Here is a 16,466-nt window from a genome sequence, read left to right as displayed (position 1 = left end):
CTAAAGCCTCTACAAAAAAACTCTTGGAGTTGATAAATGATTTCAGCAAAGTAGCAGGATACAAAATCAACACACAAAAATTAGTAGCATTTCTATTCTCCAATAGTGAACATGCAGAAAGAGAAATCAAGAAAGCCTGCCCATTTACAATAGCCACCAAAAAAAATAAAATACTTAGGAATTGAGTTAACCAAGAATGTGAAAAATCTCTATAATGAGAACTACAAACTACTGCTGAGAGAAATTAAAGAGGACACAAGAAGATGGAAAGATATCCCATGCTCTTGGATTGGAAGAATCAACATTGTGAAAATGTCCATACTACTACCCAAAGTGATCTACAAATTCAATGCAATCCCCATTAAAATTCCAATGACATTTTTCTCAGAAATGGAAAAAACTATCCAGACATTTATATGGAATAACAAAAGACCACACATAGCCAAAGCAATTCTGAACAAAAAAAATAAAGATGGAGGCATAACACTACCAGACTTTAAACTATACTACAAAGCTATAATAAAACAGCATGGTACTAGCATAAAAACAGACACACTGATCAATGGAATAGAATAGAGAATCCAGAAATCAACCCACACACCTACAGCCATCTGATCTTTGACAAAGGCACCAAGCCTATACACTGGGGAAGAGACTGCCTCTTTAGCAAATGGTGCTGGGAGAACTGGATATCAATATGCAGGAGAATGAAACTAGACCCATACCTTTCACCATATACCAAAATTAACTCAAAATGGATTAAAGAATTAAATATACACCCTGAAACAATAAAACTACTCAAGGAAAACATAGGAGAAACACTTTGAAGTAGGACTGGGCACAGACTTCATGAATATGACCCAAAACAAGGGCAACCAAAGGAAAAATAAACAAATGGGATTATATCAAACTAAAAAGCTTCTGCACAGCAAAAGAAACAACTAACAGAGTTAAAAGACAACCAACAGAGTGGGAGAAAATATTTGCAAAATATACATCTGACAAAGGATTAATATCCAGAATATACAAGGAACTCAAACAACTTTACAACAAAAAAACAAGTAACCCAATTAAGAAATGGGCAAAAGAGCAAAATAGGCATTTCTCAAAGGAAGATATATGAATGGCCAAAAGACACATAAAAAAATGCTCAGCATCACTCAGCATTTGGGAAATGCAAATCAAAACTACACTGAGATACCATCTCACCCCAGTTAGGATAGCTAATATCCAGAAGACTGTGAATAAAAAATGCTGGCGAGGTTGCTGAGAAAAAGGAACTCTCATACATTGTTGGTGGGACTGCAAAATGGTGCAGCCTCTATGGAAAATGATATGGAGGTTCCTCAAACAATTGCAGATAGATCTACCATATGACCCAGCTATCCCACTGCTGGGAATATACCCAGAGAAATGGAAATCATCAAGTCGAAGGTATACCTGTTCTCTAGTGTTTGTTGCAGCACTCTTTACAATAGCCAAGAGTTGGAACCAGCCCAAATGTCCATCATCAGATGAGTGGATATGGAAAATGTGGTATATCTACACGATGGAATACTACTCTGCCATAAAAAAGAATGAAATACTGCCATTTGCAACAACATGGATGGACCTAGAGAGAATTATATTAAGTGAAACTAGTCAGGCACAGAAAGAGAAATATCACATGTTCTCATTTATTTGTGGGAGCTATAAATAAATAAATAAATACACAAACAACCTGGGGCGGGGAGAAGACACAACAATTACAATTCCTTGAAGTTGATACAACAAGCAAACAGAAAGGAGTTTATTGGGAGGGAGGGGGGAGAGGGAGGAGAGAAGTAGGTTTTGGTAATGGGTTACAATAATCAACCACATTGTATATTGACAAAATAAAATAAAACAAAAAAAAATAGCATTTGGTAATCCAAGTGTAAGGCTGACAGTTCAGGTTCAGGATTAGTTTGTTTCTTCCCCGTGTTGGGCAAAAACAAACTAATAGACCTAATAGAAGAACAGCATAGCAAGGGAATTTAGGATATTAGCAAGAGAGTGATTGAACTGTGGCACCAGGCTTTCTTGGTTTAGTAGAGAAGGAAATAAAGACAGCACAGAGATATTGGAAAGAAAATTAGAGAGGAGTTTAAAGGACTGAAGGTCCGGGTGAGGTCAGAGAACCAGTGTAGTAGATGTAACAGAGAGAGCTGCAAGGATAGGAAGTATGGTTGGAGAGTGGGAAGGCAAGATTCGGTATGAGAGTGTTCACGGATGATGACAGAATCTGGAGTGCAGCTATTGTCCTAGTGGCCCAAGCAGAATAGAGGTATAAGGTCATTGTAGTTGAGGAAGTCAAGAAACTGAGAGGCTGGGCCAGATGTGGTTGTGGTGTTCACCTGTGAGGATGCTGAAGTCCTCCAGGAGAATATCAGGACTTGTTAATGGGAAGAAAGCTGTGAGCCACATTACAGTGTCTTCAGTGCCAGGAAATCACAAGGTAAAGGCCTTCAGGAACAGGGACTGTTAGAGCATGCTCCAGGAGAAATGGTTTGCATATGGCATCCCTGAGGACCGAGGGGCACTTCAACCCTGCTTCCTCACATGGAGCTCTGGGATAGAAACTTGGAGACTGGAGGAGAGAGTAGGATAAGGATAAGTGTGGTTGCAGATGAGTTGTATATAGAGGGTCAGGAAGTCACAGCAGTTTGCATGAGGGTCTTTATATCTCTGGGAAGAATGTGGCTTTCACTGTGGTTTTCCTCGTTGTGTCCTGTGGATATACCTTGTTAGTATCATGGATCTTCGTAAATTCTGAAATGTCTCTCACTCCCAAGTTGAAGCTCACAAATCTCCAAATTCCATCACTGTGCATTTGTTCTTTTCCCTTGCATTCCTTCACGTGAGGCATGCCTGCCTTCTGTAGTATCTTTTCTTTCCTTTTGCTTCTTATATTCATGCTCTGTATAAAACTCATTTTCTTTTTAACTTACTTTCATTGATTTTTTTTTATTTATAAAATATCATGCTCTTTGTTTAAGAATCTGGAAAATAAAGAACAGTATAAAAGAAAGTAAGTATAAAGTGGAATGCCAAAATGTTTATAGAAGATTTTTCCTTCCAGTCTTACTTTATGCATATACATTTGTATATACACACACAGATTTAGTTGAGATCATATGGTATATTCATGTTTGTACCTGGCCTTTTTTTTTTTAAGCTTAAGAAGTGAAGGGCTTATTTTATTTTTTAGAAATTCTTTGAATATCTCTATAGCATCTTGAATGGCAACCATATATCATCTTGAACAGCAACATATTTGTTTCAACTTTCTCTTATCTTCCCTATTGTTGATATTTGGATTGTTTCTACTTTTCCACTGTAATGAATATCTCTACACATCATTTTAGTCTGAGTTTCAGATTATTTACATTTACTTAAAAATAGAATCTTGGAAGTGGACCAGAAAATAATATGGACACCTTTAAGATTCTTGTATAATCTTTCTGGAAAGGAGTTTGTTGTTATAGGTTAATTGGCATTCCCACCAGTGTTTGAGTCCTTTTCATGTGACTCTTACCAGCATTGAATATTTCATATGATCGATCTTTTCTGATTTGGGAAGTAAAAATGTTATCTTATATTTTTTTGATTAGTAAGGACAGTCAGCACTTTTGTGTGTATGTTCTTAGCTATTTGTTTTTCTCTCCTGTAAATTATCTGTTTAGATTCTTTAGATTTTTCGTAATTGGTCCTTGTATTTTCAATATTGATATGAGTTTCTATTTTAATCCTTTGTCTTATTTATGACAATTTAGCCAGTTTTTTTCTTTTTAAAAATAGACTTTGTTTTTTTAGAGTTTCAGGTTCATGGCAAAATTGAGCAGGAAGTATAGAAAGTTTCCAAATACTCCCTACCCACACACATGCAAAATCTCCCTCACTTTCAATATCCCATACCACAGTGGTATATTTGTTGCAATTGATGAACCTACATTGACTGGTCATTATCACTCAAGGTCCATAGTTTACATTAGAGTTCACTATTGGTGTTGTATATTCTGTGGGTTTGAACAAATGTATGACATGTATCCACCACCGTAGTATCATATAGAAGAGTTTCACTGCCCTAAAAAAAAATCCTCTGTGCTTCACCTACTTGTTCCTTATTCCCTACCCACAACCCCACATCGACTGATCTTTTACTGTCTCGATGGATTTGCCTTTTCCAGAATATCATACAGTTGGCGTCACATAGTATGTAGCCTCTTCGGGTGGGCTGCTTTCATTTAATGCCCCTTGGGAGGCATGTGTTGCTTCTCTTGGAGAGTCACTACCAAATTGCATCACCACTGGACTGTGAGTTCCGTGAAGATGGGGCTTATGACCTTATTGCTCCCCAGTTGTTTCCCTAGAACATAGGTCAGTGTAAGGCACAGAAATCTGAATGGATGAATGAGCCACTATTACCTGTGAGAATGTGCCATCATCTTCTTATATGGTCTGAGGCAGAATAAAGTTTGAGAGCAGCTATATAATGTCTACCTCGAAGGGCAGTAAACTAGTACAGTCTGTCTACCTTCTGCACACTTCTCACTCTGAAAACTGTAAAGCTGCACATAAAAACCAACTTGGAAGCTCTAAAAAGGACAGCTACCTAGCTTTCATCCACAGAGATGCAGTCTAGCATGGGGATTTTTTAAAAGTTTCTTAGGTGATTCTGAAGTGCAGCCAAGGTTGAGAATCACTATCTAAAAAGCATCTTCTTATACTTGTTTTTATTTGTATAAAGACTCAATTAATAATTGGACTCCTAGGGAGTCCATTTTTCATGAGATGAAGATTCCATTCTTTGTGAGATGAAGATTCCATTCTTCACGTGAGGTTTCCTTATTTTTTGGTCTTTGTAGTTTCACCTTCTGTGGGAATGTGCATATCAGGCTCCCCGAAGATCTTTGGTCTGTGTGCACATTTTAATAGCTGGGAGAAGACTCTGCCCCAAATACTCTTTTGGTGAGTAGTTCAGACATAGTTAAAGTAATATAAGACCTCATCTAACATGGCTCCCTATTTTCTAGGTCAGTATGGATTCCTGGTTCATTCTTGTTCTGCTTGGCAGTGGTCTGATACATGTCAGTGCCAACAATGCTACCACAGGTAAATTGTCATTTGATAAGGCTGGTATTTGGAATTGAATTTTGCTTTTCACATTTAATGACCAAAATTTGAAGACCTAGGTGTTATTAAGAAAAAGAATATTAAAATTTTACTCAAAAGTGGTAGTAAAATAGGTGTCTTTGGAAATCTCTGAATTGTATTGAATACTCTGCATTCTTCTACATACCACATACCGTTTTAAATAAATCAACGAGATTGTGTTCTTTCCTGAAAAGGAAAAGAAATTATTGATATTTAGGAATGTATACATTGATTCTTAGGAACTAAGTAAAGATCCTGTTTCTTCCTCCCTTAGACAGTAGTCCTTTGGAGGAGGTAGGAAGGGTCCAGCATATAAAACATATGGGTGTTATGTGGGGGTCTTTGCTTGGTCTCCAAATGTTTGAGAGTTAATTAAGGCTTACTGCTTTGTGTTTCACAACCTGAGCTTCATGTTCTTGATGTGATGTTTCCTTATTTTTCCGTGTTTGTAGTTTCATCTTCTGTAGGAATTACGAGATCAGTTAAAGCATCAACGGCAGAATCAGTTAAAGAAGAGACCAAAACTTCAAATCCAACTTCTTCGGTAACTTCTCTTTCTGTGGCACCAACATTTAGCTCAAATCTAACTCTGGGAACCATCTATGTCACCACTGTCAATTCTTCAGACTCTGACAATAAGACCACGAGAACAGCACGTACCGATTCTGTAGGCACTACACTTTCACCAAATGGAACGTGGCTTCCAGATAACCAGTTCACAGATGCCAAAACAGAACCCTGGGAGGGGAATTCCAGCACTGCAGCAACCACTCCAGAAACTTTCCCTCCTTCAGGTACTAGAGATGGTTTCTGTTTGTTCTGTCTCTTGCTCTCTGAGTTTATTCACCCTTTTATTATCTTTGTGTTTCTAGCCATAAAATTTCTTGAAATAAATAATGAAACCCAGATATATGGAATTATTGGGAATACCTGGTTAGCATAGAGTTAAGAAGAACAAAGAAAGATTCTGGAGGACATCCTTCTGCTAGGTGGGATTCTGGTTAGATTGGGGAGGTATAAGGATGTTTAAAGACAGGGAAGGAGGTTGAAAGTACAAGAGAAAGAGGGGAGCTAACTGATGACAGAAGAGACTGAATAATAGGATAGAGACTGAATAATAGGATTAGCCTTGAAAAGAAGGGATCCTTGGAGACTAAGGAAGGAAAGTGGATATGGATGTCCATAACAATTAGATATGGAGTGGGAGGCCAGTGGGCAGGGGTGGAATTAGAAAGAGGGACTCAGAGAACCAGTTACATTGCAGTATCAGTTTGACCACGTGCCTCCGCCAAGCGCTCTTGTCTCCTTAAATCAGAGTCACTGCTTTGAAGCAGAAGTGGCCCTGAGAGGGCTAGCTGGTTAGCTCAGTTGGTTAGAGTACAGCCTTGTAACACCAAGGTCAAGGGTTCAATTCCCTGTACTGGCCAGCCGCCAAAAAAAAAAAGAAAAAAGTGGCCCTGAAGATAGAATCAGAGACCTGTATCTGAGACCAGGTGAGGTAGGGCAAATTTCTGACCTCTTTGAACCTCAGGCTCCTGATCTGTAAAAGAAGATTAGAAGGTCCATCAAAAGCCTTCTGTGAGGAGTAAAGGAAATAATTGTTCCCTGATTACTATGTAAGTATCATTCCTTTTCTAGCAAAAATCACTATTCCCTCTTCTGTGATCTGATCCTCTTGACTTGAATTTCTTTGCTATTACATGGTGAGCACCCCAGGTGGAATCATGTCTGGCTCATGGGGGGCATTCAGAAAGTATCTGGTGAATTGAATCTCATTTGATTATTACAGATGACACCTTTTAGCTAGACCCTACAAGCCAGACCCTACACGTGCCTTCTTTAATCCCTTATTTTTTACTATGAAGGCAGCAAAGTATTTGCGGTTAAGAGCACAGTCTACAGAACCATACTACCTGAGTTTGAATCCAACTTTACCATAAACCAGCTGTGTGACCATAAGAAAAGTTTACTTAATCTCTCTGTACCTCAGTTTCTTCATCTGTAAAACAGGAATAAATGATAGTAATAGTTCCCACCTCAAAGGAGAGCTATTAGGATTAATGAGTTAATATGGGTAAAGCTCTGACAATGGTGCCTGCACATGCTAAGCAGTATTTTTAAACGTTAGCTGTTAATATTGTTATAATTTTGTTTGTTTGTTTTTGGTAGCTGTTGGTACAGGGAACAAACCCTGAACCTTGGTGTTATCAGCACCATGCTCTAACCAACTGAGCTAACCAGCTGGCCCATATTATTACCATTATTACTCTGATAGTTATCAGCAAAATATATGGAGATACATTTAACGTGTATGGCATCCCACTATTCTTGGAGAGATAGGGGACTGCAGGCAATGTCTCATATTTGCTTTGTGCTTTAATGTTAATCATAGTTCTATCATAGTTATTACTATGTGCTAGGCATTTTACTAAGAGTTTTATAATATAATCCTATGAGGTAAGTTCTATTTTATGTTTTACAGGTGAAAGAGTTTTATAGTGATGAAACTGTAATTTATGGAGTATTTTTCAAAGTGCAGGTTATGACCAATTCATGAAATCAGTTTAATGGGCCACCACTAGTGTTTGTTTTAATGTATGGTTCTATTCCATTTCTCTTCTTTTCATGTTGCATATATAATTTTGTGAAATTATTTTATTTGTGATATACAAATGCACATGAATGTGTATATAGAATAATGACATAAAATGTATTTCTTGCTGTGGGTTATGGCCATTGTTTAGGAAGGAAAGGCAGAATAACTTGTACAAACTGAAAGAGTAAATGGAAAAGGTGATACTGTAACCTAGGCCTGACTGATTTCACAGCCCATGTTTTATTCTGTACTGTCTTTAATTCTGTGAGGTGAATGTGGATAATTATCTCCTTTTAATAGATGCTTGATTTAAGACTATAAAGGTTAAATGATTTGCTTTAATCTCAAGGATGGCAGGTAGCAAGTTAGGGATGTTTCTCACTTTTGCGTCTTTCCACACTGCTGGTAAGGAACTTAGTTTTCCACAAATTGCCTTAGGTCCAAATTATGCCATAGCTTAGAATCCCATTATTGTACACTTAACACATTTCATGTAAGAGGAGACTGATATTGCATTTCACTGGTAGCTTTTATTCAAGATCAGTAAAATACAAGGGAACCATTATGGTACATGAAGATTTCATAGTCTTAAACCCCATATCCTACTCATCACCGTCATCTTACCAGTCAATAGTTATTTTATAATTTTTATTTAAATCAGTATTTGGTATTTTAGATTATTATTACTATGAGATATTTATTGCTGAGCTATAGGTATAATTTGATTATTTTTCCTTTCTTGTACAATTTTTTTCTGGATTTAATACTTGCCTTATTTTTTGTTTGTTTAGTTTTCTCTTCAGTTATTGCTAGCCAGTTCTTTCCACATGTTCCAGAGCCTCTCAATACAATTTTCTACAAAGTCATACCTATTAGATAATCTGTTATTTCTTTTTTACCTAGAGAAATTCCTCTTCAGCCCTCCATTGTCTTATTCCAGTCTAGGCTTGTTGATCTCTAGGGCTACTACACAGGTATTGGCCTGGGACTTCCCTTCTCTATCATTCTGGGAATTCCCTTTGCTGCTTGTTGGCTCCCATATTGTCATCTTTCTTGTCTTCTTTTATCACTTGATAGAACACATTTTGCAGTAACTTCCTGAGAAAGCAGTCCATGGGAGGTGAATTGCATGAGACCTTACATATCTAAAATTATAGAATTTGAGGAAATATTTCCCCCCCAGAAGTTTTCAAGTATTGCTCTATCTCCTAATTACCAGGCTTGGAGGATTCTACTGCCATCCTAATTCCTAATTCTTTGCGTGCTTTTTAGGATCTTCTCTTTATCATTGGTGTCCTGCAGTTCCAAAGAGGTATACTTTGATATAGGTCTTTTTCATTATTCTGGGTGTTTGATGGGCGCTTTAGAGCTTTGGTCCTTCAATTCTGAAAATTTTCTTGTGTTTTGGAAAACTTTTCTCCCTCTTCCATTTTTTTTTTCCTGTTCTCTTCTAAAACTCCTATTATTTGGATATTGAACATATCCTGAATTAATTCAATCTGCTTTGTTTTTCTTTTTTATTGACCTTTACTTTGAGTCTCTTTTTCTCCTTTTAAAAATAAGCAAAGACATAAATATTTTCCTTTTTTCTTCCGTTTATAATACACATAATAAACATATTGTGTTCATTTGTGCACATTGCTTTTTCTCAATTAGCCTATCTACAGGGCTGGCTGGTTAGCTCAGTTGGTTAGAGTATGGTGCTGATAACACCAAGGTCTGGGGTTTGGTCCCCACCAACTGTCCCCCCAACCTCCCTCCAAAAAAAAAAAGCCTATTATACTTGTTCTATATTTTAATAAAGAGCTGCTTCATTGTGTGTATATACTTTAATATATTTATCTAATGTTTCCTATCAACAGACATTAAGGCTGTTTTCAGAGTACTCTTATAAATAATAGTTTGCCATTTTAAACACATGTGAGAATATTAGTAGGATACTAATATTATATTGATATTATTTTGTGTACATTTATAAATTGATGGATATTGCCAAATTTCCTTCTTTTGGGAAATATATTCCTATTAACAATATGTCAAAATGTCTGTTTTTCTGCACTCTGTTAAGTGCAGTGAATTATCAAACTTCTGTATCTCTGCAATTCTGACAGGTAAAAAATAACATCTCATTATAGCTTTAATTTGCATTTCTCTGAAGTTGAACAACTTTCTGTAACTTAAAAGATGATATATATATTTTTTTTCTGAGCACTCTCTGTTGATGTCCTTCACCCATTTTTCTTATTAGGATGTCAGGTTTTTCCGAATCATTTGTAGAATCTTTTATATGTTTAGGAAATGAGCCCTTTGCCTATGGTAAAGTTGCAGATATTTTTCCGTGGTTGGTCAGCTAGCTTTCCTGCATTGCAGAAGATACTATTAGCAATTTTTAATCTTTTAAACTTAAATATTTATCAGTTAGTTTTACCTAAATGTTTTCTAGGTATATTGGGTCATATTTAGGAAGGCTTTTGTTACTCCAAGATTATAAAATAATTTTCCTCATGATTTCATCTGGACTTTTATAGTTTCTTTCTTGAGTGTATGTGTGTGTGTGTGTGTGTGTGTGTGTGTGTGTGTGTACTTAAATCTTTGATTCATCTGGAATTTATTCTGATGTAAAGTGTGAACTATGGATTATTTTTGTTAAGTTTTAGTTGTCAGTGTTTTGGTTTGCTTCGTGGAAAGAATTTGGAAGTTTACACAGAAAACTATGCATTTCATTCACGTTTTCAAGTTCACTTGAATTAATTTGAGGCAAAGTCATCTTTTATGATGTTTAATTGCCTGCATAGCTATGAGTATATCTTATTTTATATACATTTTAAGTCTCCTTTTTCTTGTTTAGGTTGACTAACCATTTACCTTTTTCATGGTTTGTTGCTTCTTTCTACCAAAGAACCTGCTATTGTGTATTAGTTCAGTAATTTTTCAGTTTTATATTTCATTGATTTTTTAAAATTCTTATTCTTTCCTTTTGCCTTCTATAGATATATTTTGGGCTTTTTCTGTCTTCTTGAATGCTTTGTTTTCATTCTTTTCAGATAATTAACATATTTAATGCTGTGCATTTTGCATAAGCACAGCTTTAGACATATCTCATAGGTGTTCCTGTAGGTAGTTGTGTTAGTTCGGGTGCAATCTACGCTGCTTTGACAAGGATACACCAAAATTCAGTGACTTAAATAAGACCAAAGTGTCTTTCTTTCCTCAGTCACATTCCAGAAATAGGCATGAGGCTTTGCCTCATCACAGACCAGGTTCCTTCAATATTTCCCTTATTTGCTTGGTTATTGCACTTATTTACATGGCTCTCATCATTGGGTTTTAGTTCCAGCCTCTGGGAAGGGAGAACAGATGGAACGGGAACAATTTATTTTCCAAAGGATGGTGACCTAGAAGTTACCCATATTGCTTTTGCTTACATCCATTGGCTGGAATTCATCATGACTACACCCAGCACAAAGGAGTCTTAGAAATGTAGTCTCTAGCTGGACAGCTTTGTGCTCAGCTAAAAAACAAGGGTTCTGTACCACAGGCAGGAAGAGGAAGGGACTGATATTGGGGAGAGTTGGCAGGTTCTATCACAAAAGTGTTTTTATTGTTATTTGTTAGGTATTTTTCAGTTTTGGTTTTGATTTTAATTTTCAAGTGTTCTCTCAAAAAATTACCTTGGTAAGGGGCCGACCCGTGGCGCACTTGGGAGAGTGCGACGCTGGGAGCGCAGCAGCGATGCCGAGGCTGTGGGTTCGGATCCTATATAGGGATGGCCGGTGCGCTCACTGGCTGAGCACGGTGCGGACGACGCCACGCCAAGGGTTGCGATCCCCTTACCGGTCACAAAAAAAAAAAAAAAAGACAAAAAAAAAAAAATTACCTTGGTAATTTCGACTTTTATGGAATCATGGTAAGAGTATTGTACTGTTTCTATTATCAGAAATTTATAAGGGCTTGTGGATATCCCACAGGCCTTTGAAAAGGTTTTCTCTCTTAGTATTTAGAGTTTGGTATATACCAGTTAGATTTTTTTTTTTTTTTTTTTTGGATGGCTGGCTGGTATGGGGATCTGAACCCTTGACCTTGGTGTTATCAAGTGCCACACTTTCCCAAGTGAGCTAACCGGCCAGCCCGCAATTAGATTTTATTACGTCTTATCATTTAGCTCTTTAATATCCTTACTTAATTTTGCCCCCTTGGGTTTTAATGGACCAAAAAATATAAAGTTCTCTAATATCATGTGTTTGTATTTCTCTCTACATCCCTGTATGTTTTATGAGTATGGATGGTGCACTGTCTGTGTACTCAGGGAGAAGGCCAGACCACTGACTAAAGTTTAGTAAATCTGGACAATCTTGTGTCCCAGTTGTTGGAGGATGCCTCATTCTAGCTCCAACATTAGGCATGGTGAGAAGTATCTATATTCCTGCAGCTCGTTTTGTTTTACCCTAAATTGAATAGTAATGTTTTTCTTTAACCTGAGTGAATTTTTCTATTTTTCACTTATTACACAGGTAACTCTGACTCGAAGGACAGAAGAGGTGAGATGTTCACCTTATATCTGTTGTCCCTTTACACAGTGTTCAGTATTCATCCATGTTTACTCAGTCTTTTGTAACCTTGTGCATCTGTGGCTGTTTGTTTACTTTCTCTTAAGTTGTTTCCATATTAACCTCATAGAGAAGAGTAATAGAAACAAATATTCAATATGTTTTTAAATGTAAGTTATGGTTTCTAACAGCTATTTTATCTTTTAACACGTAGTTAACTGTATTTTACTTTATCATGTCACCTTGTTAATATTAACTTTTGGTGATATTAGGCCATAATTTCTACAGGTTATTTCTGAATTCTAAGCCACAGTTACCATTAAACTTTCTGGCTTTGTGTTGTTTTTCTTCTAATCTATAAAATGCCACCCCTTTGTGGCTTTATATGGATTTTATGGATTTTCAGCCCTCTAGTATAAAGTCCCTATGGCCTGAGTTACTGTCTGTGATCTGGGCTGGACTGCTGAATTCCTGGTCACCAGAGAGCAGGAGAACATGGATACGCATGTGTAGAAGTGGCATATTTTGCCTAGGACACCAGTAAGTCTGCCATCAAAGAACATGAGAGAAAGAGATCATCCAACATTCTAAGAAATGATCACTATGTTTGATTTTGAAAAATGTTACTCTGCAAAGCAGTTTTTCTCATCATGATTTTCTATTTGTTATCAAATCAAACTTTATGAGGTTTTTTTTTTTCTGATTCTATTATTTAACCATGCACAATTTTCCCTTCATAATTAAGTAATGGAACATTTGAAGGCTTATGAAGTCTCACTAAGTAGGGAACATTTGAGTCAGAAAAGCAGATATTCTGACCCTTTGTGTGTCTGTCCATCTGCCACCGTATTTGGTGAGGAATAGTGTGATGTTACCATACTGCGTACAGGTTTCCCTCACTGTTCCAGCTCTCACCTTCCTAAACTCTGGAACCAAACATTAGATTAATGTAGTATCCTAATATTCAGATTCATTTACCAGACTCCCACTATCAAATGTAGAACTTAATAGATTTATATTGCAATAGATACTTACGCTTGCTCCCTAAAACTGTTCTTCCAATCAGTCTTACAATAAAATCAAAAGTTGAAGTGGTAGGATTCAAGATTAAATGTAAAGTCTGTGACTCCTTTTTCTACTGAGTGCATATTTTCATAATATTCAGTCTTTTTCTTGCCCCACATATTATATCTATTTTACCTAGCTAATATTTAAGTAGTTTTAATATTATGATTAAAAAGAAATAAAATTATTTTAATTATCCAGATTTTGCTAATTGTGACATATGGAAAGTTTACTAATACATCTCGCTTGTAAGTCAGAAGGTAATTTTGTATAATTTCTTTGATCAAACAGGAAAATGAAGAGGCACGCATATTGTCAGCAGCCTCTAAAGCCCCGTAATGTAATGATGATTTTCCCAGAGCAGATATTTAGAAGTACTGCTATAATTCTTGATATCACATTCTAATTTTAAAGCCAAATAAATGCTTTTTGAGAAATGAATCAACTATTGGGAAATATTTGCATTATAATATGTTTGATAAATATATTATGTCTTATGCAGGTAAGGGTTACAGGTTTTCATGCACTTTGCGGTGCTTTTGAATAGCAGTGACTAGTGTTTAAATTGTCAAAAACACCATAAAACAAGGGGAAGGCAAGCAACTTTTCTTCCTCTCTTTGAAGTCCTCTTGAAGTCCAAGACACTGGTTATTTTCTCATGTATATTATTTTTTAAGCATATTCCAAATTATTTTGGTAGAGCCAGCTTTTTTAAAAAATTGTGATAAAATATACATAACATTTTAACCATTTTTAAGTGGACAAGTAGCATTAAATACATTTACATCATTATATAACCATCCATCTCCAGAATTTTTATCACCCCAAACTGAAACTTTGTACCCACTAAATAATAACTGCCTATTTCCTCCTTCCCTCAGCCCCTGGTAATCACTATTCTACTTTCTATGAATTTACATATTATAGATATTTCATTTAAGTAGAATCAAACAATATCTGTCCTTTTGTAATCAGCTTTTTTTTTTGAAGCATTTTTACTGGTGTCAATTTGGATGATTTATGTCATATGTAATAATGCATTAAATTCAGTCTGGCATTATCTACCTAATACCTCTTCACCCGGAAGTCAGTGATCATGACTACTCTCCAGTTGTTAGACTAGTTTTACTTCTCAGTTTATAAGTTTGGTTCTAGGGAAACAGACTCTCAGAGATTTGTATACAGCAAGTTCACTGGGGAAGTACTTTCTCCCTACAGCACATGTGAGGCAGTGAAGGCAACAGTATTGGGTAGATGGAGGAAATTAGGTACCATGTGGTCAGAGTAAAAGCAGCAAAGGTCAATCCCACAGGAAGCTCTGGAGCTGGAATCAAGGAGGGTGGAGCCTTCCTCTGGTCCAGGCTACTCTCAGACCAAGGGCAGTTCCTGGGGAGAGACTTGGCCACAAGTCATTAGCCACTAACCCTCCCAGCAGCTAGGAGAATGGGTCCTTTGGTCCTGAAGGGGGATATGTAACATCCACTACAGTTCCCATGAAGTCTGAGCAAGATACTGATGCATGCTACCATTCGTAGGGATGTTTCCATGTAAGAAATTGCAATTGTGGGCCGGCCTGTGGCTCACTTGGGAGAGCGTGGTGCTGACAACACCAAGTCAAGGGTTAAGATCCCCTTACCAGTCATCTTTAAAACAAACAAACAAACAAACAAAAGAAAATGCTATTGAATGATTCTGATATATGTTTTAAGGCTGGGAGATGAGGGGCATAGTGGAATATTTGGAAAGGCAGTACTGTGCAGTGGTTAGAAGGAGTGGACTCTGGAGCTAGACCACCTGTGTTTGTGCCCTAACCTTACCACTTACCAGAAGGGTGGGTAGGTGTTTAGCTTTCCTGTGCCACATTTTGCCACTGGCAAAATGGGATAAGAACAGGATCTCCTTGTAGGGTTGTTGTGAGAAATGGAATACATATGAACTATTTGGGTCAACACATAGCAATTGCTCAGCAGGTGTTGGCTATCACCATTACTATCCTACTACCACTACTTCTCTGTTGCTATTAAATGTGAGACTAAGGGAGGCCAGGAATCTCAGCCATTCAGTCAGAACTCTTTGAAACAAGGGCACTTGCAGCCCTCTTAGAGCTTGGTGTGTAAGGCAGCTCCCAAGGCAGGTCCTTTTGTAACCATACCACCACAACTGCAGACATTAGCTAATCATTTGCCCTGTACCTTTTAAACAGAATCTCATCCTACTTTTTATTGTAATAGTTTTGTTTTGTTTTGTTTTTTTGTAATGGGATTTTCCTGTGAAGACCTTATAACTGGCATTTGTTAAATAGCAAGAACACAGGATAAAGCTGGTTCTAACCATACTTTAAATTGTTTTAGCTGTAATCATTTATATAACTGCTTTTTTAAAAATCAGAAAATAGTATATTTTTAATATTTGTAAAGAAGTCCTTGAGCTATAGAGAACCAGTCAAGATAAGCATTTTTCTAAAGTCCAAAGACTCCTTAAAGTTTTCAGCTCTCATTTCAGATCATCTGGATCTGCTCCCTGGCTTTCTCCTTCAATTCTTTGCTAGAAATGGAGAGTAGAAAGGGTTGACATTCTTGTTTAAAGAGGCATTTTTGGATTATCATAGTAAGTGGCATTATTATTATTATGAATTGCATTTATGATGGCTTTCCCTAAGCACCTTTAATAGTATATTCAGCATTCATTCAGCACCTATTAGATGCTTTGCTGCAGATTGATTGAATTGTGTCCCCCAAAGTTCATGTATTAGAAGCTTAATTCCCACTGTAACTTTTGAAAGTAGGAAATCCTATTATGATAATTGAAAGGTGGGGCCTTTAAGAAGTGATTAAATTTTAGGACTGTGCCACATGAATGGATTAATAATGGTGGTCAGTGTTGTGGTTCTGAGGGCTTTAAAAGAAGAGCACATGAGAGGTGAGTCTCTCTCTATGCTTTGCCATTTCTGCCATGTGAGATCCGTGGGTCACTGTCACCACCACCAGGACCCTCAACAGTGTTCCCTGCACTGTGGACTTCCCAGCCTCCAAAACTGTGAGCAATAAATTTAGTTTTCTTAAAATTTCCCAGTTGTAAGTATT

General features: G+C 36.9%; 1 protein-coding gene across 3 annotated transcripts in view; it reads left to right on the top strand.

Moving 5' to 3' along the window:
- PTPRA (protein tyrosine phosphatase receptor type A) overlaps positions 1-16,466 on the top strand; it is a 152,926-nt gene that overhangs the window by 71,141 nt on the left and 65,319 nt on the right. For 2 of the 3 annotated variants that reach the window (XM_063075672.1, XM_063075691.1), the window contains 3 exons: positions 5,055-5,133; positions 5,628-5,969; positions 12,283-12,309. In XM_063075672.1, the coding sequence (XP_062931742.1) occupies positions 5,055-5,133; positions 5,628-5,969; positions 12,283-12,309 (448 nt within the window). The remainder of the gene's footprint in view (positions 1-5,054; positions 5,134-5,627; positions 5,970-12,282; positions 12,310-16,466) is intronic. The other variant, XM_063075681.1, reaches the window with a different exon arrangement.

Source organism: Cynocephalus volans, chromosome 1, assembly GCF_027409185.1.
Source record: "Cynocephalus volans isolate mCynVol1 chromosome 1, mCynVol1.pri, whole genome shotgun sequence".
Classification (NCBI taxonomy): domain Eukaryota; kingdom Metazoa; phylum Chordata; class Mammalia; order Dermoptera; family Cynocephalidae; genus Cynocephalus; species Cynocephalus volans.
Note: the sequence above shows the minus strand (reverse complement) of the source record. Positions and strands in the feature narration are given on the sequence as shown.